The following is a 27,799-nucleotide window of genomic DNA, read 5'->3' as shown; positions in this document are numbered from 1 at the left end:
GTTGCTATGAGTCTTGAGTTGACGATGAATCTATGCCACATGCGCAGGGGTAGTGGTAGTGTCTGCCTTTTGCCAACGAGGACATAATCAACCAGCCCATGCTGTAGCAGATATTTTGTGTATCGATCTCCCGTCACAATGTATAAGCAGATATGCATAAAATAAGAAACTGCTTTAAAAAAATAAAAAGCACTTTGAACAAATTTGATTTGCCTAACTCTATAAAACAGATAGCCGCCCGAGTCCTATTTGATTTCCATGTGAAGACCCTCTACCTGGTTCTAGTTTTCACTGCTGCAAGATCATAAAAATAATAGTAATAATATAAGCCGAATGCGAACCGTGTAGCAAAACAAGCAAAAATCATAACACCCAAACACCGACCATAAGAACCTAGAAAGAAAAAGCAAGCGTACACAGTTCCTGGACAGATGGGAAAAGCAGACCAAAGATAGCCGCGCCGCTAAATAACAGCACTCAGGTCAAGCAGGAACATGAAGTCATAGTCCTGCGGCCAGTGTATCCCAATGGTCCAGGCCTTGGGATGCCGCAGTGACCACGTAATATATGTACATCCAACGGCAAAGAAGCGATGATTCCGTCGTCTTTTCATGAGATGTTGGCCAATGTAGCATAAGGTGTCGCGGCCGGGAGGTCATGACGATAGCCCCCTCGTACGAGGGGTGGATCGAAGAACAAAATTACCGACGTAGGTATGTGCAAAGATTCCCGGTGGACTACCCAGGTGTCAAATGTACATAAGGATAGGTTTATGACGCGATTACCATGTTTCCTGTGTTAATTGTCAGCGAGCCTGTTTCAAGCTTCATGTTAGGGCATCGTCGACATACGGCAATATACTGTCCAGCATCCTTCTTGCGTTTCCAGAACGATTCCGCTTCCTCCCGGTTAAGGTTGCCCTTGGCCATAGCCACGTCAATCAAGGCAGCCTCAACACCCTCGCCCATGCCTTTGCTGCTTCCGCAGACAAACACACGCCCGTCAAGCGCGTTGATCACGAACCAGACAAGGTCAGCTTGGTGGCGAACCTCTTCCTGGACGTATCTGCTCTCACCACGGCGGCTCTGCACCACCTTTTTTACCTTGTCTTCATGCACGCCCCATTCGCCACTGTAGAGCTCGTCAAGAAGCGAGTCTCGAATTCCTTGGAGAACCCAGACCTTGTTGGCGCAGTTGGCGGACTTCAGACGTCTCTGGACGAACCCACGGAATGGAGCAATTCCAACACCAGCTCCAATCAAGAGCATAGGACCGTCCGAAGCGAACTCCCTCGCCAGAGGGTTCGACATCAAGCCACGGAACATAGGAACATGAAGGTCGAGGGTATGCGGGTCAATGCCCTCCCTCTCTGCTTCCATAACCCTGTGAGCGAGACGTTGAAGGAAACCCGATCCAACTCCGGTTCTCTTCCCACGCCTCCAGTCATCAGTCTCGTGCACTGTAACAGCAATCTCGATGAGACGTCGGCATTCGCCGCCCTTGACAGTGCAAGAAACCTGCGGATCTTGAGAGAGGGAATAGAAGCGAGGCATGAGAGTGTTCAACACAGAGAGCAGATGGTCAAGAGGCGGCTGTGATGACGGGAAAGCGTGTAACAGCTGCGACAAGGTAATGTGAGCGCCCGTGCGGAGATCACAGAAGGCGCCTTGGCCCTGAGCTGAGGAAAGGAACATCAAGATCTTCTTCTCATTGGGCTCTGTTGCATATTCCGCCAACAGCCGGAATAGGGGCTTCGTCGGAGGGTAACTCAGAATATCAGAGCACCAGTTCAGGAGCTCTCTTCGAGTAGTGATCAGCTGTCTTGGTTCGTCCTTTCCCCAGATCGTGGGCCAGCGTCCTTTCGTTGTGTGCAAAGTCACCTTCTTGTCGCGAATGGCTCTCGGAATACCGAGACAGTCGAAGATATCGTCAACTTCCTCGTCTGGGTTCTTAGGGCAGACTCCAATCGCGCCTCCCACAACGAAATCAACGTTTCCACCTTCCACTGGATAATCTGTTACGTCGATATCGAAGTGGTAGGTTCGCTTCTCCGCTCCAGGCTTGGTCAGCTCTCGTGCGTGGTGGAGTGGCGCACGGTAAACTTCATAGGGAGCATGAGGCTGGACAAATCGGGGAGGGTGGTCCTGTGGTCCTAGCTTCACATCTACCTCACTAGGCGCCACGGGGGAGAAGGATACAGTCTTCTCTGGGAGCGGAACGATGTTGGTGAGTTCGCTGTCAAGAGAGAGATTGTCCAGTCTCAACTTGAGGCTTTCAAATGCCTTGTTCTTGGGCGGTTCGACCGGATGGGCCCTCGAACTGGATCCAGTATCTTTCAGGGGCTGACCCATGCAGCATCCGCCTCCACAGCACACCTTCTCGACCAGCTGAGTGCCTCCGTTGCCCACATTTCCCAGGATCCTCTGCACATCCTCAGAATTCTGAGAGATCAGAACGGTAGAAGCCCGGCGTCGACGCTCTCCATCTGGTCCGGATGGTAGCTTCTGCTGGTTGAGCTCCTCGAGAGCATCGTCTGACACTGGTTCGGTGGCCGGGGTCGATGGACTTTCCGAGTCGCTCTCGGAGAAGCCACCCGTCGACTGGGACGACTGTGAGTCCGGGGAGTCGTTGAAACCGGAGTCTGGAACTGTCAGACGTGATGATCCCTGTCGATCCTTCGGGATCGGATTACCAGAGTGTAGAGTAGAAGACGCCGGGGCATTCAGACGGTCCTTGTCATTCGCACGGACGGCTGCCGACGACGCCATCGCGGCTGATGGCGCCGACGGGGTGATGACGGCTTGGACTGGAGACAGATCAAGGTTAGAGATGGATGGACTATGGAGTTTGACAGATGTAACCCGTGGTAAATGGTGTGAAAATGTGGCACCACAGGCACCACATATGGGGCTGCGGCACACGGCGTGATGGATTCGCGATTTTGCGGGGAGGGCTATGAACGAGAATGGACGGAGAGACATACCCATTGAGCTTCCCAAAAATCTGTTGCTCCGTAGAAGAGGTGTCAAAGGCCTGAGGAGAGGAGCAGAGGAGGACGAGAGATGCCGGGAGAGAAGGCGAGACGTTGCGGCAAACAGGGTGACGGAGTGACGGAGCAAAGACACAGTCGATCATATAGATTCCAAGGCCAGAGCCGGAGGGGAGGGACGTTTTTTAAAGCAGAGGAGTGGGGATTGCAGCCCTGGCAGGCATCTGGAACAAAACAGGCTGGGGACAAGAATAGGAGTTTAGGACTAGAAAAGGCGAGAAGAGATGTGGGATGAGAATGGAGCTGTGAATCCGAACGCACGGGGAACTGCAAGATGGGGCAAAATGCGGCCGGAAAGGCGCTTGGCCGGTGGAGCGGTAACTGACGGGTCACGGTCCTGCTGGTACCGGTAATGTAACGTCGATCCCGGAGCGTCAGGACGGGGAAGGCAAGGCGTTGCGAGCACGGCGGACGGCGTGCAACGGCTCTCACCTTGGCTCGAGTTCAAAGCGTTCAAAGAACGGCTCTAGAGAGCCACGTCAATAATATCGAGGCTAGATCAGAAAGAACCACGTCAGAGGCAGCAGTTCGTGAAAGAAGCCAGATCCTTCCCTCTTCCCCCGATGGATTACATCATTCACGATCTTACAGGATGGATACCATAGGTTGATCTTCTTCACGTCTCGATCTGGTGAGCTGTTGACCTGCAGAATTATTTGCCTGTTGTTAGTAAGTGTCAGGTGGACGCCATCGACTGCCCATAATTGCGGTCGATCTAATCTATTGCTTTGGCTAGTCGATAACTGGTCCAAAACGGGAGACTTGTTGGTAGTCTTCTTGCTCAAAGAGGAATGAATATCTGCCCATGTACCCTGGGATAAGCCGACGCCGGATGCCATGGATTTGCCCGCCAGCTGCAGCCACTTGCATTGCATCATCCTTGCTGAACACGATGCCGCCAGCGAGCTCTGAGGGGAAGATTTTCTCGCGATATTTGGTCAGACCGGATCGATGCCCGACGAGCAGTACGGGGTACAGACTCCAGAGGTTCTCAGCTCCAATAACCAGATGACTCCCTTTGAGCCGTCTTGGACAGGCATTTATTGAAGGCGCTGCTGTATGTTGAGAATCATACCACTCCCTCCGGCCGTGCGGGTGTCCCGGCCTGTCATTCCGTCGGTCACATGGTAACGTTACAGGTAATACCGTTACAGAAACTCAAAACCACTCCGCCGGAAACGCCCAATGTAGCCCAAGAAAGAAAATCTAATCAGATCCCGATCGCCTCGCGTTTCTCCCGCATCCCGCAAACAACAGGGGCTGGGGACGACAACAGCCTCCTCGGGTCGGCCTGCGTCTTTTTGGCATGTTCTGAGGCTCTGTCTTGCCCTTGCGCGCCCGGACAACGCATTTTTCCTCGGACATGGCCGCTGGTTTACGTACAAGGTGACAACACTGCAGCGAGCAAAGAGGGTCCGCGGAATTCGAGGTCTCCATAGCGGGCCACAGGGAGTCACGTGATTCGCCAAATGAGGATGAAACATCTGTCAGGGAAAAGCAAGTCGCACATAGTCGGATCAGATAAGGAATACGGCGGAACGGGCCTCTGTACAGCGTCTGATGCCGTCCCGATAGCTGACTGGAAACACCATGCGACTCAAAAACCGCTGAGAGAAAGTGGACCAGCTATCTCTGTACAGCGCATAAGGCCCTCCGTGCTCCCTCCCAGCGACCAGATCCTGGACAGAACGGTGCCCTCCGTACTCTGTACTGTACGCAAAGTGTATGTATCGATGTGTGCTCAACTGCCGTTCCGAGCTCCGGTGCTCCGGCCTGTCTGGGATGTGGGGCCCGCCGATGTCGGCTAGCGAGTCCAGCCTCGTGCCGCGATCATATCAGATTAGACGGTCGCTCCCAGCCAAGCGGCGCGCTCCACCGGGCATCCATTCTTGAAGACAGTCTGCACTACGCACAGCTGAAGGCCCCCTGAGGCTCACTTACCAGGTGCTCGGGGTGCAGGGCGTATACAGGCTTCTGACAGTTTGCTGCCAGTTTGGTGGTTGACATCGAGATCGTTGTGACGTTTCTCCGGATGGCGTTTGTCCCCAGGTAAACTAGATTGATTGTCCCGGATGACGTCCTTACTTGGAAGCCAGGGGTGAAAACTGGCTATTCTGGTCATATTTGCCTACGGAATAGATCATAGACAGGTCATTCCCGTCTGACATGATCAGCCAGGGGCACGGGACACTGGGCTTATACCCCCCGGGGAAGAAGCATGTCAAGCCAAGGTTCAATGGACGGAAGCTTGTCATTCTATGGAGAACGGAATGCTGCGTACGGAGCATCCGTGCATAGGAAAGGCCTCGTCCTAAAGTTATCTGATCGTGCGAAGCCGTTAGGGGAACCGATCGATTCGACCTCGCCTCGATGATCAGTCAACAGAAGTCTCACTAACCAACTGTAGGGCGACAGTTGGTCGTTTCCGTCTGTCACATCTGTCACATTACTTGCAGTATCCCTGTTTGCTGACTACATAGCCGAATTCCCCATCCTTGTTGACGCACGCAGGTGATCGTCCTCCTGAACTGAATCTTTCCCCTTACTTGCCCCGAACAGGAGCCGGCTTTTCACATATCTCCATGTTCAATACGTGAAAACTCGTTTTAGGAGTCTGCTTTTCCCCCTATTCAAGAGGATACATCTTTCTTTACGTTTCGATCCTATTCCATAATCAGGAGGCGCACTGGTGCACTGAGATTGCCTTGCCACGTCCCTGAAACAATCCTCCTACCAATATGCCTCGTTGACTTTCAACAAGCGACAGGAAAATCGCCTCCATCCACTGCACAGAGTGAGGGCCTAACGCGGAATACCAGAGTCATCTTCGCTATTCTAATAGTATGCGACGCTTTCGTTATCGAGACGATACCATCGCAAATTCCCGCACCACCCGGATACAACAACCGTCACAGAGCCAAGCGGAAGTGACAGCTGCAGTATCAACAGGAGACTATCCCTCCCCGACCCGAGGCATCCGGCCGTCGAAACGGTTCATATGTCGAGCCGGACTAGACTCCCGCTGACTTCCCTTCCCAGCGTCGTGCAGTTTCTTGCCAGCTGGTGACAGATAGACGATAGGAGAATAATGAACCTGTGGGTCCAAGATACCTATATATGGAACGTCAATTGATACGTGCTGGCTGGGAGCATGACCTGCTCTGCGGAACATACGTACAGACTTGGAGAGAGATACGGCCACGTCAGCCCAACACTTGCATAGCGCAACGATTTTCCAGGAGAACTAGGTAGCTTTTTCCTTTCCGAGTCTGGAGAAAAACTGCCCCGACGGGATTCGCTACGGTTCCATCTCAGCCCTGTAAAAGTGACATGACTAAACCTGAAGATGACACCCAGTCCAGCTCGGCTCTCTTCCGTTAAACGAAACGATGTAGCATTTCCTGCTCATCCGCTGCCAGCGAAAGCTAAGTGAGACAGTTGGCTAGCAGTCTTGCTTATCTCTCAGCCTATGTACAGTACGGTATACGCATGCGTAAGTCCCTCCGCATACTCAACGATCTCGAACTACCTGTCCTACGTATTTATCTCCCCATCTACCTACTTACATACGTCAATATAATACTATATATGCATGGAAAGCACAGATACTCCAACCAATAGAACCTCAACGCAGATCGATACTTTGGCAGTGAACCGGGACCGTGACGATACCCAAAACTTCTGCCCAATATTGGAGCTGATTGAAAGAGGGATAGCTATAGATGAACTTTGGATGTGGTAGGCATATAGTCACCTTACCTAGATACCTAAGCAATAATGAATGAAGGAAATAATAAAAATCCAACCAACATACATACACACTCGAATCTGGTAAATAAATCGAAGTCATAAAAGATGATGAAATTCTTTCTTTATTCATTCATTCGCGCTCTACTTTGGATGGGAGGAAAATATCTTTCGAGACTTGCGCTATGGTTGTTCATACTAGCTAAGCAAAGTTTCATACAGCACTAGTGCCCACCTCCGACGCTGGGAACCCGTTTTGCTTCTCTTGGAAGATACATCTAATCTGCCAACGGCAATTACTCTGATAGCAGAAGGCTGTCTCTCTCTCTTTCCACCACAGAAAACACACGCTGGTAACCTGGGGATAGCCTCTCTTTCAATTTTCGCGGCTGACTGTACTCGTGGCTTTAGTAGTCACGCCGTGGAAAATTGAGACACTTAGGCAGGTACTCAAATGGTTTCTCGACAATAGAGCAGATCCGAACCCTGATGTCGAAAAGAGAGAGAAGTCTATCAGTGTCACCGCTATATACCAGACCTTTATCTATACCTCATTGTCAGATTTTGGCCAGGTACTTGTAACTCAGGAAACCATCTATTAAGTAGTTTCTAAGCTCGCTGTTAGGACTTCTGCCAGGATTGATATAGGAATCTCCCGTTTAAACAGATTGTGGATTGCCTGGGTTGGTATAATATATTGATTTAGTGACGTATCTATTTTAATAGGAGGATTAGATCAAGGGTGAGCTGGGTACTCGATAACTGTCTTGTTTGTTGGTTAGATTATTTATATATGCCTACCTATTGTCTTCGGTTTTTCATGGGCTCTCTCTCATGGTGAGCCAAGTGTTTGGAGCTAACGAGGTAGATTGGCAGATGGTAGACAATGAATAGCTTCAGTCTCTGTTTGTCCCTGTTCGTTCGTTCGTTCGTTCATTTGCTGGATACGTATATAGTACACTACACTACAGTAAAAAAAATGTTTACTCGCCTACTACGTAACTATAACCTACACCAGGGCCGAGATAGCAGTGTACTTTTCCCTCAGTTCCTCTCGACTTATTCCATGCCATTACATCCTATTCTTTCGTGAATAAACAGTAAATAAAAACAAAGAAGTAACCCATACTGCCTATTTTTGCTTTGTTTTTCTCTTTCTGCATACCTATAGATGTCGCTCAGTCGTCGCATCGTCAATACGCAAGGTATCTTCTTCAGCATCAATCTCAGACCTCCCACCAGCACTACTACTAGCACCATCCGGTCCCTGGTGGTGGTACTGTACCGAGTACTGCACGTCCTTCTTGATGATCAGCTTCGTGCTGTCATTGCTACCCACGCTGCTCCTGCAATCACCATGTCTCCTCGTCCCAGGCTCCGCCTCAACAGCCGCAGTGACAGTCGTCGTGATCGGGCTTGTTGGACCCTGCGGGATCGTCCCTAGTTCTACCCCTTCTTTCAGAGGGTTGCAGCCCGCTTGACCCCGATCCCGCTCCACCGCTGTCGACGATGACGACGACAGCACGTTAATGTCCTTCTTGAGCGATCTCTTCAGCGACCGCAGTGCGAAGCTGCCACCGGTGCCGGACCGCCCCGCGCTTCGGGAGCCGCTGGTGGTGCTCTTGCGGGAGCGTCTCGCGCTGCTCTCGAGGGTGGAGTCGCCGGCGGTTCCGTAGTTGGTGCTCACGGCGACGATGAAGGGGCGCAGGCAGAAGATAGTGCATGCGATGAGGGAAAAGTTGAGCTCGACCTGGGTCCAGATGGACATGGGGACGCCGATCAGGGTGGGGTCGTGGGAGTGGATAGTCTGTCGGAGGTAGTAGAGGCGTAGGGAGGCGAAGGCGATGATTCTGGTGGAGGTCATTGGGTTAGCTACCTATGAACAGGATACAAGTATAAACGCAGGCAGATTGATGTATACTCACGGTAATCGAGAGGCAAAGGCCAACAAGACGGCAAGTTTGCGTCGCAGGGGCATATGGAGCCCTTTTAAAAGGTACCCAGCAAGTAGGAAGATAAAGCACTCGGTCATGATATTCAAGGCCGTGACGAACTGCCATCGGGAGAACTGGTATTATTCAATTACATGAGTTAAGTCACATTATATAGCAGCTGAAGCAGTAAGCTCCGTATTGGAACCACCTTGGCTTGTCAGGACAAGGGGACGGGACGGGAAGAAAGCTCTGTGTATACAGTTATTACATACCAGATCTTTGCACTGCTCAGCCATTATCGCCAACGGCTCGTTCAGTGCACAGTCGACAACGATGATGAAAATAGATGGGATGATCCACACTCCGCACAGAATAAGTGTCGCCCACGATGCATTATTGTGCTCTTTTCGCGGAGACAGGCGTAGGTATACGGCTATGATGCAACATTTTGAGAGGAATATCGTGATGAGGTAGAATACATGGTCTGCAACGAGAGCCTAGGAATGAAGAATCAGATCAAGATGAGGACTTTCAATGAGAGGATAATGGGAATAGAAGGTTTAGAGGTGTCCATTCAAGCCAATTATCGTGTCAGTTAGATAGATATATGCACACACCTGTTGGATATTGTGAAGCCTTCCTTCACTAAGAAGGTCTATCGCCGTGCCAAAGCCTTTGGAAACTGCGTAAAAGACAACGGAAGACTGTATAATGGCGGATGCCTGGTTCGTGTTAGATCGGATCTCCCCAGGAATACAAAACCAGAACAAAATAAAAAAAAAGGGGGGGGAAAGAAGTTTTATCCATACCGTCGCCCCCAGCAGGACATAATCGTCATACGAAAAAGGCGGATTGAGAACAAGCCGCACATACAACCGTATGAGCAGACAGACCAGCGACACGGAAAGCCCGAAGGCCGCAGTGATTATGACCCAGGCACCGTGATGCTCTGCGTCGACGACCTCGAAGGGTGGTGATTGTCCCGGAGGAACAATAGGACCGGGCATGCTGAAGAACGGACGTGCAGAGTGCGTAGCTGCATGGGGAGTGATATCCAAGGAGAAGAAGACGTTCTTTTTCCTTGTTTTAATGCTCTGCCATGCGTCCTTGGATCGCTCATACTTTGCAGGAGTACCACACACAACATGATAAAGCCCGACAGGAGCCTACATAGGTTCTACCCAGTCCCGATGTACGGAGTACATGTAGAGAACTTCTCGGCGGCTGAGCTACCGATGGCCCATTAGAGTTTGGGCAGAGAGATGCTTTCGATGGAACGAGGACTGGAGACTAAAGGTATCAAACGCCAATGCGCATCCTTTCCATCTGAGCTTACCAGCCAGGTACAGGAACTATCAGGCCGGTGAACCTGGGAACGCAGCCCGGCTGTTGAGGTCTTGCCCGAGGACAAGAACCCATGATGGACGTCCAGATACCGATCGACGGGGATGACGACCAATCCGTGGACCGCGTGCAGATTCGCGTTCCATTCTCGCATGCGCATGAGACAGGTCTGCTCGTGGCCTCATGCGGTCATGGCGATGGGGGCCAGCCAGTTCTGGTGTCTAGAAGAGCCTGAGGACTCGAGGCAGGACTTTTCAGAGTATCTCCACTATGGCTCGGGGGATCACCAATAGTCGCAACTTAAAGCTCTAGGATCGACCTTCTCAGCGTCTGGCAGCACGAATGATGCCCCCCGGCTCTTATCGCGGGCCAGATTGAAATTCAAACAGCGCGCTTTTTCTCTGGTGCGAAGTTTAACGCAACCAAGACTCTCGGCTTCTTCCAAGCTAGCAGTGAGCTGCTCTGCTGTGCCACCGCAAAGAAGTCCGTGATATTATGGAGCACGGTGTCCTTTGTTCCATCTTCTTCTGCTGGGTCCCTCCGATGGCGGGGCTGGCCACTGTTGGTGCAGGATCATGTTACTTTCCGTTCTCAAATGGCCCTGTGCTACCACCTGGGAGCGTTGTCGAGGACTCGAGGCCGTTGTGTTGCACAACACCACGCGAAGTTGGGAACAAAGTCAATGCCGCGGACTTCAAAGCACGGATGCGTACAGTACACACGCCAACATGTGAATTGATGTGGAACTACTGGATAGGGCGGGAAATGGGATCAGGTATACTCTGTACCAATGGCAAGATTAAGAATGTCAATTAATGCAGGTGGACGCAAGGGAGAAGAGGGTCAAGCAAGTCGTTCGACGCCGGTGCTATCGGAGACCCAAAGAAAAAGTCAAACAATACCCACGGAGTACCCCTATTGGCTTCAACGTCACAGCGCAGAGGGTCTTTTAACTCATTTTGCCTGGGCAAAGACGCAGACGGTTTCGAAGCTTGTCAGCGCTAAAGTGGACAGGCCCGACCCTCGTGGTATCCATGGATGTAGGGCAAGGCTAAACCACGATTCAGAGGGATGCCTCCGTACTCAATGTCAATTTGTCAGTCATCTACACGCCCAGACCCCGAGAGCATGTGTCGTGAAGTACCTGGTTAGCTGTCTTCTTAGCTATTTGCCTTCTTACCCCTGCTTTGTCAGACTGCTTTTCTCTATGTATCCCCGCTGTGGTAGTTCTTTCGTTCAACTTGACCTATGTGACTTTTCCAGATCAAACCACCTCCCGTTCCGCTGGGAAAACCGCCTTCACGATGGCATTTGGAAACATTGCACTTGGGCAGATCAAAAGCGGGGGGCAGGTGCAGTCCTCCGCAGCAGGGGATGTTGAATATGCTCAGAAGGGGCGTGTTGCGCCCAAGTATATGGGCACACTCGCCGATCAAAGGGATATGAGTGCCCTTGGAAGGGAGCAAGTCCTGCGTGTACGACATACCAAAAACCCCACTTCTCAATGTACGTTTAATTGAGCTGACAGCGAGAAAGCGAAATTTCCGTTTTATATCTATCCTAGGTTTCGGTTGCACTCTCATCTCGACATGGGAGGTCATTTTGACGTGTGTCTACCTAGGGATTTTGAAGCTACCTTGTCGGAAGACTAACTTACATATAGATTGTTGTCGTACGGATTGACCGATGGAGGCACGGCTGGTTTGATATGGGGATTTGTTATAGTTTCCGTTGGATTCGGGCTGGTGTTTGCGAGCGTGGCAGAGATGGCTTCGATGTAGGTCTCTTCGCATGCAATTGCATGGACCCTTGGTTAACTCCCTTAGGGCCCCAACCTCAGGAGGACAGTACCACTGGGTGTCTGAATTCGCACCCCGCAGCGGCCAGAAATACCTCAGTTATATCACAGGTAAGACTGATGAACACCCATTCTTTGCAGTGCGACTGCAGCTAATCAGTGCTTGATGCAAAAGGCTGGCTTTGCGCGACTGGGTGGCAGTGTGCCATTGTATCGATTTCCTTTCTTGCAGGAACCATCATCCAGGGCCTCATAGTCCTCAATGATCCCAGCTACAATTTCGAACGGTGGCACGGTACCATGCTGGTCATTGCTATCACCACGTTTGCCATTCTCTTTAACACATTCCTCGCGAAGAAGCTGCCCTTTGTGGAAGGGCTGATTTTGATAATCCACGTCGTTGGTCTATTCGCTATCATCATCCCGCTTTGGGTTCTCGCTCCCCGGAACAGCGCGAAGGCCGTGTTCACCGAGTTCAACAATGCCGGCGGCTGGAACAGTGATGGAACTGCCACAATGGTCGGTTTGTCGACTACGATTACCGCCATGATCGGATTTGATTGTTCGGTGCATATGTGTATGTGATCTTCTTTATTATTAATATTAACATGGGCCGTGGATGCTGACCAACTTCAAGCTGAAGAGATCAAGGATGCTTCCGAAACGCTGCCCAACGCTATCATGTCCGCCGTGTGTGTCAACGGGGTCCTCGGGTTTGTGATGCTCATCACGCTCTGCTTTACCTTGGGTGACGTCGACAGCATCCTTAATACCCCGACTGGTTTCCCTTTTATCCAGATTTTCTACAACACCACCCAGAGCTATGTTGCGACGGACATTATGACTGCCATTTTGGTTGTAACTCTGACAGCAAGTTCGATCACTGAAGTCGCGACCGCATCGAGACAGCTGTGGTCTTTTGCTCGTGACCAAGGAGTGCCCTTTTCGTCTGTCCTGGAATATGTAAGAAGAAGAACCTCACCCTGTTCTTTTCTGAACGATGTATTTATGGCAAACACAGGTTACCCCCGGTTGGAACATCCCCCTGAACGCAGTCATGGTCTCCCTCGTCGTGACCATCCTCCTCTCCCTAATCAACATCGGCTCCACCGTGGCCCTCAGCGCCATCATCTCCCTCACGATCACCTCCCTGATCTCCTCCTACCTCATCTCCATCGGCTGCGTCCTGCTCAAGCGGCTCCGCGGCGAGCCCCTCCCGCCGCGCCGCTGGTCGCTGGGCCGCTTCGGCATGGCGATCAACATCGCCGCGATGGCCTTCCTGATCCCCATCTTCATCTTCGCCTTCTTCCCCCTGCAGACCCCCGTGCAGAAGGAGACGATGAACTGGAGTATCGTTATGTACAGTGGGATGATCATCTTCGCGACGGTTTACTACTGGGTCAAGGGGCGACACAACTTCATACCACCTGTGGCGTTGGTCAAGAGAGAGCTCCAGTGAGTTGGGTAATTTGTCTGTCTGGATACTATTTCCAAGTATGGGTCTGGGTCTTAAAACACGAGAGATGCTAACCATGTATTTGTATATATAATTCCCATTAAAAAAAGGCGAGGATAAAGGAGGATATGCTGCGCTATGTCATGCTATTTAAATTCTCTATTTCTACATCAGAGATCATCATCATCAAATGTCTACAATGTCATTGCGGGGGAAAATCGCATAACTATATGGACATGTTAGAATATTACGCGAAATAATCGAATATCAATGGAACAGATCATGAAATAAATAGATAGCCGAAATCCGTCAAAAACTCCAGCTGAATGATTGCAGTGTCATGGTCACACCAGACGGATCAAGTCCCTTAGATGCATGAGAGAAATAAAGCCATTTGTACTTCTTGCTCTTTAATTGTAGTTGTAACATACGGTGAACTACATAATTCTCCGTAGCGGCAACCACTAGTCCATTACCTAGGTCCTATCCGAGCCCGTCAAGCTTACACCATTTCCGGCCGGCTGGTAGGGAGTACAGCACATACTAAGGTCAGGCCCATGTGGACTCACGCTGCAGTACTTGCCGTACTACAAGGAGATATCTACTGATCTTAGTATTAGTGCCAGCATTATAATAATAGTCTATCATTATTCTCCGAAATTCGAAAGAAAATAAAATAGCTTCTTACGGGTTTCCACGCCTTGTCGATCTATCATTGGGGATCCTAGTACAGTAGGGACTACTGCAGGAGGAACGTTGAAGAACCAGAGCTAAGGTAAAGTACCTACATAAGAATGGCATAAGCAACTATAGGTGAAGTTGAATGCGGAATCTGAGTCCCAAGTCCAACCCAGTTCATCTAGCAGCAGTAGTACAGTACCTATTACCTGTATAGGTAGGATGTACATAGTATCCAAGGAATGGAAGAATCATCACCCGCTTGCAGACCCCGAAGGAGCATTTAGTGGCTAAGTAGTGATAATAACCAAGGTTCTTGGTAGCTACTATTAATGAGAGACCAAGGTATCTACCGATTGCCTAATCTATACTACTCCCATCGGACGTATAGCCTATGAGCGACAGACGTACCTGGCACGTGTGATGCGGAGAGCTAAAAGAATAACGGGATCTTCAAGTACCTTTGCATAATAATCAGGCACCAAGACCAAAGGGACCCTTTTGCCCAGATTTCTCAGAAAAAAAAGAAAGAAAAAAGAAAAGCCAAGAACTAAAGAGAACCTTATAAAATTTGCACGGACCAGATGTGTGTTACTGTCACTGTGTTTGACTTTGGGTCTTTTCTTTGTTTTGAGGCCAAGGCCAAGACCAAGTCCCGATTCAGTGGGCCTCATAATGATGAAAGGTGCAGGAGTTAGTTCTTCAAAGAAACTCAAACTCGGGAGAGTACGTGATGTCGAGACTGACTCCGCCGGTCTTGCTGAGTATATTCAGGCAGGGCCCATGGTCGGAGCTGTATCCGTGCTCAACTGCCGCTGGTGTCTTATTTTCTGGTTTCTGGGGTGCCGGTACCTGCAGCTGAGCAGCGATCCATGAATAGGTAGCCACTATGATACTCCATAGTGGTGGTGGCTGGAGCCCGGGATACCGTATCAGCAAGTCCCGAGATCATAAATAGACTTCAGACCAGAGAGACCCTGCAGACAACGTGTCGGAATCCGTGAATAATTCAGTTATTCTCTAGCATCCACGCTATGTGGCGTGAGAAGCTGGTAAGGCTCAGAGATACTTTCGTAGTCAGGTCCCTGTGGTGAGTCTGGACTCCGCGAGGCATTTTGTGGTGACTGACTGACTGCGCCAAGTCCGAAAGTTGTATAAAGTTCTGGAGGAAGAAGTTTCATATCGCGCTTGAGGAGTCTAATATTAAGTGCAGGTGGGTCGAGGTTGCAATGGATCCGTGCTGGTCTGCGCACATTGTTAGTAGGGGTTTCTGGCGAAGGGCACAATAATGGGACATATATGTACCTGAATATGTAGAGTGAATCATAATGTTTCCTGCAGGTGAGCCAGCGATTGTATTTCAGTATCACTGTACCTGAGCAAGGATGTACATACTCCATAGATGAGACATCCCTTTCTGGATGTATCTGCGCTGCGAGGTTTTAGGAGTATTCAGGAACCAGCACAGACTCCCCGTAGCCACCCAAAAAAAAAGAAACGTTAAGAATGAGGGCCATGCCGAGTCCCGAGCAGATCATCTCCACCGATCCGTACCGTGGTTGATTCGATATGGGAGAGTCCATAGTGTCGTGGAGTTTCACCGGTCTTGTGGAGCAGACTGATCCTAACATGGCCGCCACGTCTAGGATAGCATCCATGCACTCCCGGATTCAGCACAGAATATCTGGATTCTGGACGGTCTTTAACCCCCACAAACTGCGCCGTAAGAAAGCGTGTGCGACTCTCGAAAATGCAGAAGACACGTGCTCACCGCTTTGTTCTCGCACAGTATGTATCGTATCTCATATGCATCCAAGTTCAATGGTCTGGTTTGCTAACGTCGAGGCCACGGTAGGGGGATGATTGAATTCTTCAAGCCACCCTGGTTGACTTGGACTGGGAGTTTTCACTGTTATTCCCTTGCACAATGGCCTCCGTAACTGTCATCGCGGCAATATTTCTGTTTATTACACTTTTCTACAAATTCGTGATCTTCCCATCCTTCATATCTCCATTGTCGAAGATCCCAAACGCCCATTTCACCTCCCCCATTCTCCCGATATGGATATGGTGGAAGAGACGTACAGGCACGGAGATCCGCACCATCTACTCCCTCCATCAAAAGCATGGTCCAATCGTCCGTCTGGGCCCGAACGAGCTCAGCGTCAACTCCGCCGGCGGGCTGAGGACCATCTACACGGGCGGGTTCGAGAAGGATAAGTGGTACCACGACGTCTTCCTGAACTACGGCACGGAGAATCTCGTCAGCACGCTGGCGTGCCGGCCGCACTCGGTGCAGAAGCGCATGCTCTCCAACGTCTACTCCAAATCGTACCTGCAGAACTCGACGGATCTGCAGATCATCTCGTCCACCGTCGTACTGGACCGGTTTCTTCCCTTGCTAGAGGAACTGGCACGGAGGAGGGAGCCCGTGAACGTACTACCCTTGACACAGGCCGTGGGGATGGATTTCACGTCCGCGTATCTGTTTGGCATGGCCAATGGGACCGATTTCATCCGTGATGTTGACTTCCGGAACCGATGGCTGGGTCTGTACGAGACGTTCAAGAACCAGCATCCCACGGAGCGAGCATTAGGGGAGATTGAAAGATGGTGTCTCTCGCTTTGCGAGAAGGCTGCGGCATGGGAACGAACTGCTGAGAAGCGCGGCCCCGTGGTTGACAACAGGTTTATCACAAACCCGGTCGTCTACAGACAGCTCTCCCAATGTCTGGAGAAGACCAAGGCCCCTCAAGAGTACTCCGACTCTGAGCCAAAGCCAATGCACCTGGTCGTAGCGTCCGAGATGCTCGATCACCTCGTCGCAGGCCACGAAACAACCGGAATCACCTTCACCTATCTCATGTGGGAGATGTCACAACGTCCAGAACTCCAGACCCAACTGCGTCAAGAGCTCCTGACCCTTTCTCCACCACTCACATACCCATACCCCTCTCCATCTACAATATCTTCCATCGAAGGCGACCCGACCCGCCTCCCCTCCGCACACGCAATCGACTCCCTCCCACTCCTGAACGCCATCCTGCTCGAGACGCTCCGTATGCACGCGGCTGTACCAGGCCCTCAACCACGAGTGACCCCTTTCTCCCCTCCTTCAGCACCGACAACGTTAGAAGGTTACACAAATATCCCGGGAGGCGTGAAAGTCAGCGCCTCCGCATACACATTACACCGGAACCCGGACGTATACCCGCAGCCAGAGACATGGATCCCGGAGCGCTGGCTCGAGTCTCCTCCTCCAGAAGAGAGCGAGAGCAGGAAGGCGGAAGATATGCGGAGACTGTTCTGGGCGTTTGGGAGCGGGGGGAGGATGTGTTTGGGGAGTAATTTTGCTTTACAAGGTAGGTACTGTACATACATACATGCATACCCTAACCACCTAACCTACCCATCATCCGATCCCAACAGCTCTTCTCTTGATCTAGACTCAAAAGCTATCGTTTTCAAATCGTCCCTTGAGTTCATTTTTCTAACAGATATCCCCAACAACAGAAATGAAACTCGTCATCGCAGCAATCTACACAAACTACACGACCGTAATCGTCGACGACGAAGGGATCGAACCGGAAGATGCGTACATCGCACCGCCTAAGAGTCGTAGATTGATGATTGAGTTTAGGCGCGTCTGAGTGTTTGCTTGCTTGCTTATTCTCTGGCTGTACATACATAACTCTTGATAAAAGAAAGAAGGGCAAAAAAAACATCAGACCCCACTGAAGAATCTTCTTTCAAGGGTCATATATCACGATTCGGGGCCCTGGAATTACACTTTATGGTTCACTTTGCAGAATTCGCTGTCTATAGACATTGATCAAGATAAATCAACTACCCTCAAATCAGAGGATTGGCACCGGCTGCAATGGTTGCAAGAATAAATCTAATGTATTCATTGCCCTTAATCTATCTACTAACACAGCGCCGGATGTTGAAGACAGACATCGGCTCTTGTATATTTCAAGCAGTCCGGAGGTCCATATCTATATCAAACCCCAACACGGATGCGTATGAAGGACACATCATGTGAAGAAAGGGTACAGGACAAATACGTATCCCGTCCGTTCAAGCTTGTACAAGCAAAGGCTGAATCCAGACCAGACGATCCATCCGTCGAAAATGAACCGAACTCCTATAACGCTCTTCATCACCGAACTCTGGTGACGGTGCTGACTGTTCGATTAATTGGGTATTTGCGCCAGCATATTCGAAATATGAAGAAGGGCTCACGGGTCATCTTTCCGAGATGCATATGAAACCTTCGAATCCGGAATACATAAAGATCAAGCTGTTATTCGCTATTGAATCTTGTGTACTCCACTTTGATGCACAGTTGCAGCGACTGCGCAAGACGTTAAGCATTAGAATTAGCTAGAAGCAGGACGCTTAAAAGGATGCGCCTCCGTGTTACTAGAGTAACGTCAGTATAATGTTACCTCCATTGGCAGATAAGTAGGGTGAGGGCCGCGTGGTGCTGACGCGGCCTCGGAAAGATGCCGCCAGAGACAGTCTAGGGGTGGAACTTACAAAACATATTCGTCCAGACTGATGAGATGCGGCTCGGAAAAGATGAGGTAGAAATACTTCAGCGTCTCCGCCAGCCAGAAGCTCTCCATCTTATCCGCCCTCGACGACTCAGAGCTGCGGACGTCCTCGATAGCAGCGTGCCCATATTCCGCCCGGGAGAGCTTATCGATGCTCTTGAACATCCGCCAAGCAGCGTCCTGCAGTTTTTTGTCACCAGTGATTCTGTACATGATGAAGACTGATTCGATCGCCTCAGGTCTGTTCCAACATCAGCGCCCGTCCAACAAGAAGTTGCCTGATGTGAGCAGCTGGCGGCGTTTCTGACTTACCGCAGCATGTATCGGGTATCCTTGATGTTTGCCATACCCGGCTGCAGACCATGCGACTCGATTAACAGCTTCGTCTGCTCGTCCGGATCCGTGTTTGGGTCCGTGATGGCACCGCCAAAGTGACGGCGAACTTCATTGTACCATGCCTTCTCATCCCATTTGCAGTCTTTCGCGTCCCTGCAAGGGACCGCATAGAAGATTTCCGGCATCAACCCCGAGGGCATGCTATCATAGGCCCAGATGCAGCCGTCTACCAGCTTCCGTGCAACGGGCAGCTCTTCAGGCCGCTCGAATATCTTCGCCGCGATACCCACCATGCCGCCGATGAAGCACGTCAGATGCTGGGCTGAGGGCTCCAATGTCAGCTTCGATGATACCGAGACATATGCGTTGCCTGAAATGAGCAGATCCTCTCCGTTCTTCGTCATCGGACGGAAGAACAGCTTCTCCTTGGCAGGCTCTATCGCAGCTTCGTACATCCGCTGGTATTGATCGGTCTGGCCGCCCAGAAGCAGGTGCTCCTTGGGCAGGTACTCGTACGTGGAGTCAGCCATGCCGCCCATTGTGAAACGGCTGTCTGTGAACTCCAAATTCTCAGCATCCACGATAACCGGCCACAGCCCGGGGAGCTTGGTCGTCTTCTGCGAGTCTTCGAGGACGTTCGTGATACGTTGCACCGCATCAAAGTACTTCGGATCCTTCGTGAGCTGCGTCAGGCGCGTGAACTCCATGCTCAGGGAGCCCAGCTCCGCAATGAGCGTGCTTCGACTGGCCTTGATGGGCAAGCCCTGGGCGGACCTGAAGCCGGTCAACATTGTCCATTACGAGTTGTGCGAGGTGATTGTCCATCTGGTCTGAGCAACCGTGCGTGCATTCCTCACCTCATCCATTCCCAGCGGGCCATTGGCATCCTGTTGGGCGTGTCAAACGCGCTGTACAGGATCTCACCCAGCTCCGTTGCCTTCTTCAGCAGGATCGGGTATTTGCCTTTGCTCAGGTCGTACGCACTCAGGAGACCTCCCAGGTACCGAATGGTGGTCTCGAACAGGCTCACCCGAGAATCATCGGTGGTGGTGAAGTCGATGTCGTCGAGTGCTGGCAGAGCTGCCTCGAACTCGTCTTCCATGTCCATAATGAGCAGCGAGTCGAGCGTGTCGATCAGCGTGGCCGCCCACCCGCTGAAGGCCTTCCTGTAGCCGCCGCTGATGGGAGCCAGCTCGTCCTTGAGCCAGGCATTCTCCTTGTAGCCCTTCCAAGCGTGTTTGAAGGCCTTCTTGACCGCATTGCGTCTCTCCTCACGCTCCTTCCGGGCCGAGGAGGTCTCGTCGGGGAAGTCGTACTGGATCTTGGGGATCACGGTCGACTTGGCTGTGGGGAGTGGGATGTAGGAGGAGACGGGGTAGTTCTCCTTGTGCTTCGTCCAATGGATGTGGACTTCATCGTCCAATGTCTCATCGGAGGTCTTTGTGGAGGAAGTGGTGGTGGAGGTCTTCGCAGTGGTTCTAGACCTGTCCGCGCCGGGCGGGAGATTGTAGAACAGGAAGTAGATAAGGAATATCAGCACACAGGTAGGCAGGACCAAGCTCTTCCGGATGAGCAGCATGGTGACCGTGGCTGATGTGCGGATACGCCTATCAAGTTATGCCGCCAAGCTAGGGCCAACGAGTGTAGTAGAAGTATGAAGTATAAGGAGCGACGGCGGAGCTCAATGCAGCATCCCCAGCAAGCATTGAGAGACAGAAGCAGACGCAGGAGATCAAAGAGCAGACGAGACAAGGGACGGCCAGCCATCCTGGGGGCGCGACATGGGCAGGGGAGGGTGTGGAGGAGAGCTTGTCTGATCGGCAGCGTCTCTCCACTGCTTCTCCAGCTCTCGCTGGCTCACGGCCCCCGTCCGCGCGGCCTGCGCCCACGTCTTGGCGTGGTGATCTCCGCCTCGCAGCAGACCTCGTCGGATGAAGTATACCGGCTGATCTGGACCGCACGCCCGCCTTTCTGCGTTTTTATATATCCTCCGTTTATATCTATCTATATTTCTAGCCTATCGTCCTACAGAAAAGCGGTGGAAAGACTCTGGTCTTTTCAACAGCAGTTGTGACCACGTTTTACCTGTCTTTTTCTCCCTTTCTTCACGCCGATACCCTGTATATTCCTCGTTTTTATATTCACCACTAACGCTATTATCACTTGTACTACTGTACCATTCCTGTTTTTTTTTTTTTTTTGAGCAACTGGGCTTTTAAAGTCTTGGTTTCGACGTTCCGTGGATCCACTCCATCCCATTCAATGGTCCTCTCTTGCTGCCTGATATATGCCATATATTCACATTTCTGAGTGACGCAAGGTCTATATATCATTCTATCTGTCTGCGTTTTGGATCTTTTACGAGGAGTCATCTTACTATATCTGGTTCTCCAAGCACTTCCTGAAAGAAAGCACATTCCTTATAAACAGCTACCTACTGCCCCAAAGGGGCACGTTAACAAAGCAAAATGCCTATCACAGGGTATGCAAACTCTCTCTTTGATATACCTCTTGGTTATATATACCATATACTAACTTTCCACAGTGTCTTCTTTGTCCCCGCGACCCCCAACGCCCCGACCGCTCTGGCAACCCTGACAGAGCGCCTCCGCTCCATCTTCGCGGATGAGCCGGTCCCCGTCGGACGCTGGGCGCTCGAGCACAAGCTGATGCGGGACACGCCGTCGTGCCTGCCCGCATCGGCCCACGCGCCCAACCCGCCCCCGAAGCCGAAGTTCATGCAGTTCCTCTCGCTCACGCATTACCCCAGCCATGGGTTTATATATACCTCTAAGCCGACAGATCTGCCTCCTCAGGGCCCGACTGCTGGGCCCGGGGCGGGCAATATACCCGGTATGCTAGCAGGGGCTGCTGGAGCTGGTGCTCCGTCTGCTATGCCGCAACAGCAGCAGATGCAGAGGCAGCAAGCGATGCCAACCGCAACTACCGCGCCCGGAGCAGTGCCGACATCAGCACCAGCAGTGGCAACCGTTCCATCTGTTCCCTCGCAGCCTACAACCGCAAACCCAAACACAGCCGTTCCCGCCCTGACACCCATGATCATGCGCACCGTCCCCCTCCCCTCCTACGGGACCCTATTCCAGCACTTTGTCCGCGCGTGCGAACCCATGTGGTGTCACCGCCACACCGTCAGCGTGCCCGCAGGGATCGTTTACGACGTGGGCGACTTCCGGGTGCGGATGGGCGACGTGCGACAGACGCAGCCCGTCGCGAGAGTCCGCGGGACGGTGGTCGAGATCGAATGGAAGGGGCCATCCCTCTCACAAGCGGCGTTGAACAATAACAACACCCATAACAACCACAATATGCAAGAACAGGACGACGGCGACGGCTCCGACTCCGGAATCGACCTATCCCTCACCCCGGAACTCGTCCTTGACGAATCAGCCATCGACGAAGAATACACCTTCACGGCGCAACTGATCCGTGAGTTTTGGGCCCGGTTGGGCATCGAGGGCGCGCGGGAGGCGATCTTGGTCCCGGACGTGGGGAAGGAAGTTAAGGAGCTGCTACGGCGGAAGAGGGAGGAAAAGGAAAAGGGAGCAGCTCTGCCGAAGAAGAAACACCGACGAAGAGCCGCGGATGAGGGGAGCTGGGGATGGGGAGATCTGGAGGAGGATCCGGATCCGAATGCGGGCGTTGATCTGGCGAGGCAGTATATGGAGATTTTTAGGTTTAATCGGTGAAGTTTGAGGTTTTGAGATGGGAGGGCCATGAGATTTGAGAAGAGGGTTGGATTGGAGTGGATGTTTTGTTTTGTGAGGCCATGGTATATATACATCTGTCGTGTCTGTGGTCTCATGTATGTATAATTATTTACATTGCAAGTTCTATGGATTGGTGCTGCAGAATACATAGAAGCTACCGTTTTATTTTTATTTATTCCCGGGATCCCGGTATCGGAAGTAGACAGATAAAATCAGCAAATAAGGCGTGTGTGCACAGGACCTTCATTCGGGTGTAGTTCTTGATATATCTGTAGACAATATCAGCAATCGAGTATCAAGTATGACGAATGAAAACAAATCCTCGGAAGGAGAACGACGACCAGACTACGAATTGGATGCGACCTATCCCACCCCGTCCACGCATGGAGAAATGCCCCGAAATCCAGTTTACACAATTCCTGGAGCCAAATAAAGAAAGGGCAGCTACCTCAAGGAATTCAGTCTGGTCAGGCAATTAGACGATAATGGCGAAAACATCATTCCATTTCAATTGAAGAGACTCCAAAGAAGTTATTCACAATGCATCTTCAGTCATTCATCATCTGCAACCGCGTCTGGCTAACGAAACAGATAACAATCCGACGGGGCCAAGGGGGAGGGGACACAAAAATAAAGGGGGTGGGGGAGACGGAGTGACGGTCAAGGCAAGAACGTGGTGGGGACTTAAAAAAAGGAGGGCAGGAGATATAAGAAATACGTCGAACGGGCCTCTCCATCGAAGTAAAAGATCAGGGATAGAGGGTTCGCGGACATGCTGCTCGCAGCCAATTGTACCTCGACCTCAACTCGTCGACCACCAGTTTTGTTTGTTTTCGCTCCTTTCCCATCACTCAACAAGGAGAAATCAGTGGTATAAATCCCGTACGAAAATCCCATGATGGTTCCACCGCGACGCAGCCTTCAAGAAGAGAACCCGGCGTTGGCTATACAGGCTGGGCTAGGCAAGTGGTGTGAGAGCCCCACCCGACCTGTTCTGTCACCACCGGGGGATGAGGGAGCGCACGCTTATTTCTGCATCATGAGCTGGACGAACTCGTTGTCTGTAGACCTATTAGCCCGGATTCGCTGAAAACATGACATTTCTGTAAAAACAGAAGTAGAAATGAGGAGACATACAGTCGATTCTGCCGTCGCCGTCCTGGTCCGCCTCACGGATCATCTCGTCGACCTCGTCGTCGGTCAGCTTCTCACCGATGGAGGTCATGACGTGGCGCAGCTCCGCGGCGGAGATGAAGCCGTTGTTGTCACGGTCGAACACCTTGAATGCCTCGCGGATCTCCTCCTCGGAGTCGGTGTCCTTCATCTTCCGGGCCATCATGGTCAGAAACTCTGTGCGACGGTCAGTTGCTGTTCGAGGAACGTCCACCAGCGTCGGTCGTGGATTTTCGTACCTGGGAAGTCGATGGTGCCGTTGTTGTCAGCGTCGACCTCGTTGATCATGTCCTGCAGCTCGGACTCGGACGGGTTCTGGCCCAGGGAGCGCATGACGGTGCCCAGCTCCTTGGTGGTGATCTGGCCTGTTTGTTTGTTTCACCCGGGTCAGCACGAAGAGTTCAAATCGATTATGGACAATAATATAGTCGAATAAATTGTACGGGAGATGAGGTCGATTCGATATCGGATATCGATAGAGAGATAGAGGGCACTAACCATCACCATCCTTGTCCTGTTGTAGACAACAATTCTGCGTTAGCCTTGTGCTGCAGCAAACACCAATAGCAGTATCGAACGGGGAAACAAAAGGGAAAAAAAGAAAAAGGTGAAACTTACAAAGAGGGAGAACGCCTCCTTGTACTCAGAGACTTGCTCTTCAGTTAACGAGTCGGCCTGGACATAGTGATTGTTGTCAGCGGCACATTCCAAAGAATACCAGGCAGACCCCGCAAAGTGGGGGAAGACGCAAGGTCGGGCAGCATGAGAATGCGTACCATGGTGTTGGTGTAGAAGGTAGACAAAGTCGGCAAGAATGAAAGAGAGATGAGTCTGGAGACGTGGACAAAGAGCGCAAGACAGCGAGGTGTGGGGGAGCGAGGGATAAGAGAGAGATGCTGATGGTCAAGGCTTAAGGGGGAGAAGCCAGAACCGGAGACGAACGTGCACCGTCGGGCAGACGGTCTCTGAGCTGAAGCCTGGGAGATGTGTGTGCACAACGTGACCAGCGATCGGCCGCCGACCGCCGTCTGGCCTGGCCTCTGACGACGCCTTTCTCGCGTGCCCGGTGGCAAACCCCGTCGTCTCTGTCTGGCTCTATCCACCGCCGATCTCTATATTTAATATGCTGTCCTGATCCAGATCTCCGTGCAGGAAAGCCAGGAAAGGCTGTGGCCAGGGGACATGGCAACTGGAGTAGGACGCACGAGGAACTCGATATGTTCTCAGATCTCAACGGCCAGCGCCAGTGACAGCGTTCCTTTTATACAACTGCGCCGGTGAGTTCTATCTGTCTTCTTAATACTTTTTACATACGCTTCTACTCCGTACTAAGAGGGAATCTGACCCTTAATGAGAATCGAAACAAAAATCCATCTTATGGCCTGTTGCACGCAACGAGAGGATTCCTCTACACCGTATACTCCATCCTGCTGAGTCGGACGGGACATCTCCGGCTGGAGCCAACAAGCGTCTAGATGGACAGGACTATTTGGAAGCTAATTGAAGATCTTTGGTTATCCAACATGGAGCGGTGCCTCTGGTACAGAAGCCAAGAGGCACCGAACCGTATGAAACAACTCTGGTAGAAGCCGTTCAGGTAATCGATGGAAGACGATGAATGTATAAATTGCAACATAGATCACCAAGGAACTTGAAACTCCTCGAGGTCTAAATGTTTTATCTTCATTACTTTAAGGATTCTATAAATACTAACGTACCAAACCATATACGTGTTCGGTTCCAGTGGAGATGACAGCTTCTCGTGGTGAACACCATCGTTGAGGACAACTAGACAATGTGATGTCTATGTGGCCATATCGCACAGGAATAAAGGATCCTTCTGCATATTAAAACGGATATTATTATAGACATGCATGCAACAAGATGACGGGCATCTGTCTATCGACATGCCGGGCGGTCAGCGACCTGGGCCGAAAACGGGACACGCTAACTTCCCCGGGGAACCTTCGTCCCTGAAAGCTTCACGTGCACTCGGGTCCGGAGTTCGAGACCGTTGTATTGCTTCATCGGCGACGGAGGCGAGAGCGCGCTGTCGCATGTCCTCTTTCTTCTGAGCTGTAGCTGTCCTTCTGGCCTTGCTGGCATTTGATATTACAATCTGCCCGAAGATCCTGGGCCCCCACCGATGATGACACCGTGACTGCGGAGTCCCGGTCATAGCAGCAACACCTGCCGCAGCTTATCCTGCCTGTCGCATATCGGCCACCACGATGTGGCGGGACCGCACGAACCTGTAAGCCATTCCTACGCCTCTCAACTGCCGTTCAGAGCTAAGAAAGCGTTTGCTATTTAGTTACATATCCTACCGTCAATCCTTCACGCACCACCCGGCCAAAAAGCCACGTTATTTAGGCCCCTCGAATGGCTTCTCAGATACCCCGTCCATATCGGAGGAGCGGCGCGGACTGATCTCCGGCGGTCTCGAAGATGACGGCGACGCCGTGATCGAGATGGATTTGCTCCCGCCCCGCTGGGTGGACGTGCAGGAGGAGGTGACGGAGCTGCTGGCCGATATCGCGCAGAAGTCCGCCCGGTTGGACAAGCTGCATCAGAAGCATCTTCTTCCTGGGTTCGGTGATGAGGAGGCCCGGAAGGAGGAAGAGGGCGCCATCGAGCGGCTGACGCAGGAGATCACGCACGGGTTCCACGAGTGCCAGAAGGCGGTGCAGAAGATCGAGATGATGGTCCGGGAGGCGAGACAGCAGGTGGGCGGCGTTAGCAAGGGTGACGAGATGATGGCAAAGAATATCCAGATCTCTCTTGCGGCGAGGGTGCAGGAGGCGAGTGCGGGATTTAGGAAGAAGCAGAGCACGTATCTAAAAAGTGTGGAGCTCCCATTCATTTCTCTTGGGAAAGTTATCTGGCTAACAGGAACGTTAGAACTACGAGAATTAGAAGGAATGGCCTCCCCATTCGAGCGCACCGCAACCCCGGTCCAGAATCCATACACAGATCCGTCTCTGATGGAGTCCGACGCGGACAAGTCATTCTCGCAATCGACCCTCCAGCAGACCTCCCAGAAGCTCACAGGCCGCAACGACGCCGTGATCATGCAGCGGGAGCGAGAGATCAATGACATCGCAAAGGGCATCATCGAGCTGTCAGATATCTTCCGCGAGCTGCAGACCATGATCATCGATCAGGGGACGATGCTGGACCGAATAGACTACAACGTGGAGAGGATGGGAACGGAAGTCAAAGCCGCTGATAAAGAACTCAAAGTGGTATGCTACACACCCTCTATAAAACAAAACCCAAATTCAAAAAGGCGCAATCGCTCACTAAATATTGGTCTATCTAGGCAACAAACTACCAACGCCGCACAACAAAGCGCAAAATCATCCTCCTGCTCCTAATAATAGTAGTGGGAATGATCATCCTCCTCGTCGTCAAACCGAAACGACACAGCGATTCCCCACCTGCCGCCGCTGTATTGGCACCTCGATCAGCAGCCCCTCTTGGACAATCAACCCGGAGAAACATCCTCTCCTTCGGACCCGAAAAGTCCATCCACCACTGGAAGCGACATCCGTCGTTAAACCGGTTCTCAAGGGAAGTGTGGAGTGATCCGGATATAACATATCGTTGATCTTTTCCCCCCTCCTGCACGCGGAAAGCAGAAGGAGGGGCTCTGCGATGTGATATAGAGCTTTCGCTTTTTTTTGTTCTTTCTTACCTTCTGCTTTTTTTCTTAAATTAATTAACTTGGTCCTTGGGGGGTATAACTTGGGGAACAATTATTGGAACTGAGGTCGCATAGCTATGTAGCTAGCTGCGGTACCGAGTTGGGTCCCGGACGGTCGGAACGTGAAAGATACCTTTTTCTTTTTAAAAATTTAAATTACATCAAATTAATGATATTTTTGTCCATGTGCCTGTTTTCAGGATCTGTTTTGCATGTATATTATAGATTGACACTGGTTTCCCACCTGGTCTAGGAAATGTTGTTTCACGGAGATTGGAACCTCACGGATAC

At 51.4% G+C, this 27,799-nt stretch overlaps 8 protein-coding genes across 8 annotated transcripts; 4 read left to right on the top strand and 4 right to left on the bottom strand.

The window, feature by feature from the left end:
* Positions 1 to 781: 781 nt before the first annotated feature.
* Positions 782 to 2,987, bottom strand: VTN00DRAFT_7699 (uncharacterized protein; the record flags this gene model as incomplete). Its single annotated transcript, XM_069434470.1, has 4 exons — positions 782 to 793; positions 852 to 2,641; positions 2,693 to 2,806; positions 2,984 to 2,987. 4 exons carry the CDS (start codon positions 2,985 to 2,987, stop codon positions 782 to 784), a joined length of 1,920 nt encoding a protein of 639 aa, XP_069285965.1.
* A 4,974-nt stretch (positions 2,988 to 7,961) lies between these two features.
* Positions 7,962 to 9,737, bottom strand: VTN00DRAFT_7698 (uncharacterized protein; the record flags this gene model as incomplete). The annotated part of the gene is made up of 5 exons (XM_069434469.1): positions 7,962 to 8,646; positions 8,722 to 8,864; positions 9,003 to 9,227; positions 9,348 to 9,452; positions 9,540 to 9,737. The coding sequence occupies 5 exons, from the start codon at positions 9,735 to 9,737 to the stop codon at positions 7,962 to 7,964; spliced, it is 1,356 nt and encodes a 451-aa protein (XP_069285964.1).
* A 1,641-nt stretch (positions 9,738 to 11,378) lies between these two features.
* Positions 11,379 to 13,331, top strand: VTN00DRAFT_7697 (uncharacterized protein; the record flags this gene model as incomplete). The annotated part of the gene is made up of 7 exons (XM_069434468.1): positions 11,379 to 11,549; positions 11,611 to 11,681; positions 11,738 to 11,851; positions 11,901 to 11,983; positions 12,048 to 12,449; positions 12,510 to 12,835; positions 12,894 to 13,331. 7 exons carry the CDS (start codon positions 11,379 to 11,381, stop codon positions 13,329 to 13,331), a joined length of 1,605 nt encoding a protein of 534 aa, XP_069285963.1.
* A 2,602-nt stretch (positions 13,332 to 15,933) lies between these two features.
* Positions 15,934 to 17,656, top strand: VTN00DRAFT_7696 (uncharacterized protein; the record flags this gene model as incomplete). The annotated part of the gene is made up of 2 exons (XM_069434467.1): positions 15,934 to 17,368; positions 17,520 to 17,656. The coding sequence occupies 2 exons, from the start codon at positions 15,934 to 15,936 to the stop codon at positions 17,654 to 17,656; spliced, it is 1,572 nt and encodes a 523-aa protein (XP_069285962.1).
* A 732-nt stretch (positions 17,657 to 18,388) lies between these two features.
* VTN00DRAFT_7695 (uncharacterized protein) lies at positions 18,389 to 20,480 on the bottom strand (the record flags this gene model as incomplete). The annotated part of the gene is made up of 4 exons (XM_069434466.1): positions 18,389 to 18,431; positions 18,549 to 18,806; positions 18,878 to 19,675; positions 19,759 to 20,480. 4 exons carry the CDS (start codon positions 20,478 to 20,480, stop codon positions 18,389 to 18,391), a joined length of 1,821 nt encoding a protein of 606 aa, XP_069285961.1.
* An 889-nt stretch (positions 20,481 to 21,369) lies between these two features.
* On the top strand, positions 21,370 to 22,608 carry VTN00DRAFT_7694 (uncharacterized protein; the record flags this gene model as incomplete). Its single annotated transcript, XM_069434465.1, has 2 exons — positions 21,370 to 21,383; positions 21,447 to 22,608. The coding sequence occupies 2 exons, from the start codon at positions 21,370 to 21,372 to the stop codon at positions 22,606 to 22,608; spliced, it is 1,176 nt and encodes a 391-aa protein (XP_069285960.1).
* Positions 22,609 to 23,655: 1,047 nt separating this feature from the next.
* VTN00DRAFT_7693 (calmodulin) lies at positions 23,656 to 24,581 on the bottom strand (the record flags this gene model as incomplete). Its single annotated transcript, XM_069434464.1, has 6 exons — positions 23,656 to 23,690; positions 23,767 to 23,979; positions 24,042 to 24,167; positions 24,301 to 24,316; positions 24,421 to 24,477; positions 24,579 to 24,581. The coding sequence occupies 6 exons, from the start codon at positions 24,579 to 24,581 to the stop codon at positions 23,656 to 23,658; spliced, it is 450 nt and encodes a 149-aa protein (XP_069285959.1).
* A 1,452-nt stretch (positions 24,582 to 26,033) lies between these two features.
* On the top strand, positions 26,034 to 27,412 carry VTN00DRAFT_7692 (uncharacterized protein; the record flags this gene model as incomplete). The annotated part of the gene is made up of 4 exons (XM_069434463.1): positions 26,034 to 26,056; positions 26,117 to 26,646; positions 26,704 to 27,047; positions 27,125 to 27,412. The coding sequence occupies 4 exons, from the start codon at positions 26,034 to 26,036 to the stop codon at positions 27,410 to 27,412; spliced, it is 1,185 nt and encodes a 394-aa protein (XP_069285958.1).
* Between the last annotated feature and the right edge of the window lie 387 nt (positions 27,413 to 27,799).

This window comes from Thermoascus crustaceus, assembly GCF_041956765.1.
Source record: "Thermoascus crustaceus strain CBS 181.67 unplaced genomic scaffold VTN00scaffold_5, whole genome shotgun sequence".
NCBI classification, from domain to species: domain Eukaryota; kingdom Fungi; phylum Ascomycota; class Eurotiomycetes; order Eurotiales; family Thermoascaceae; genus Thermoascus; species Thermoascus crustaceus.
This window is presented reverse-complemented; position numbering and strand designations above follow the sequence as displayed.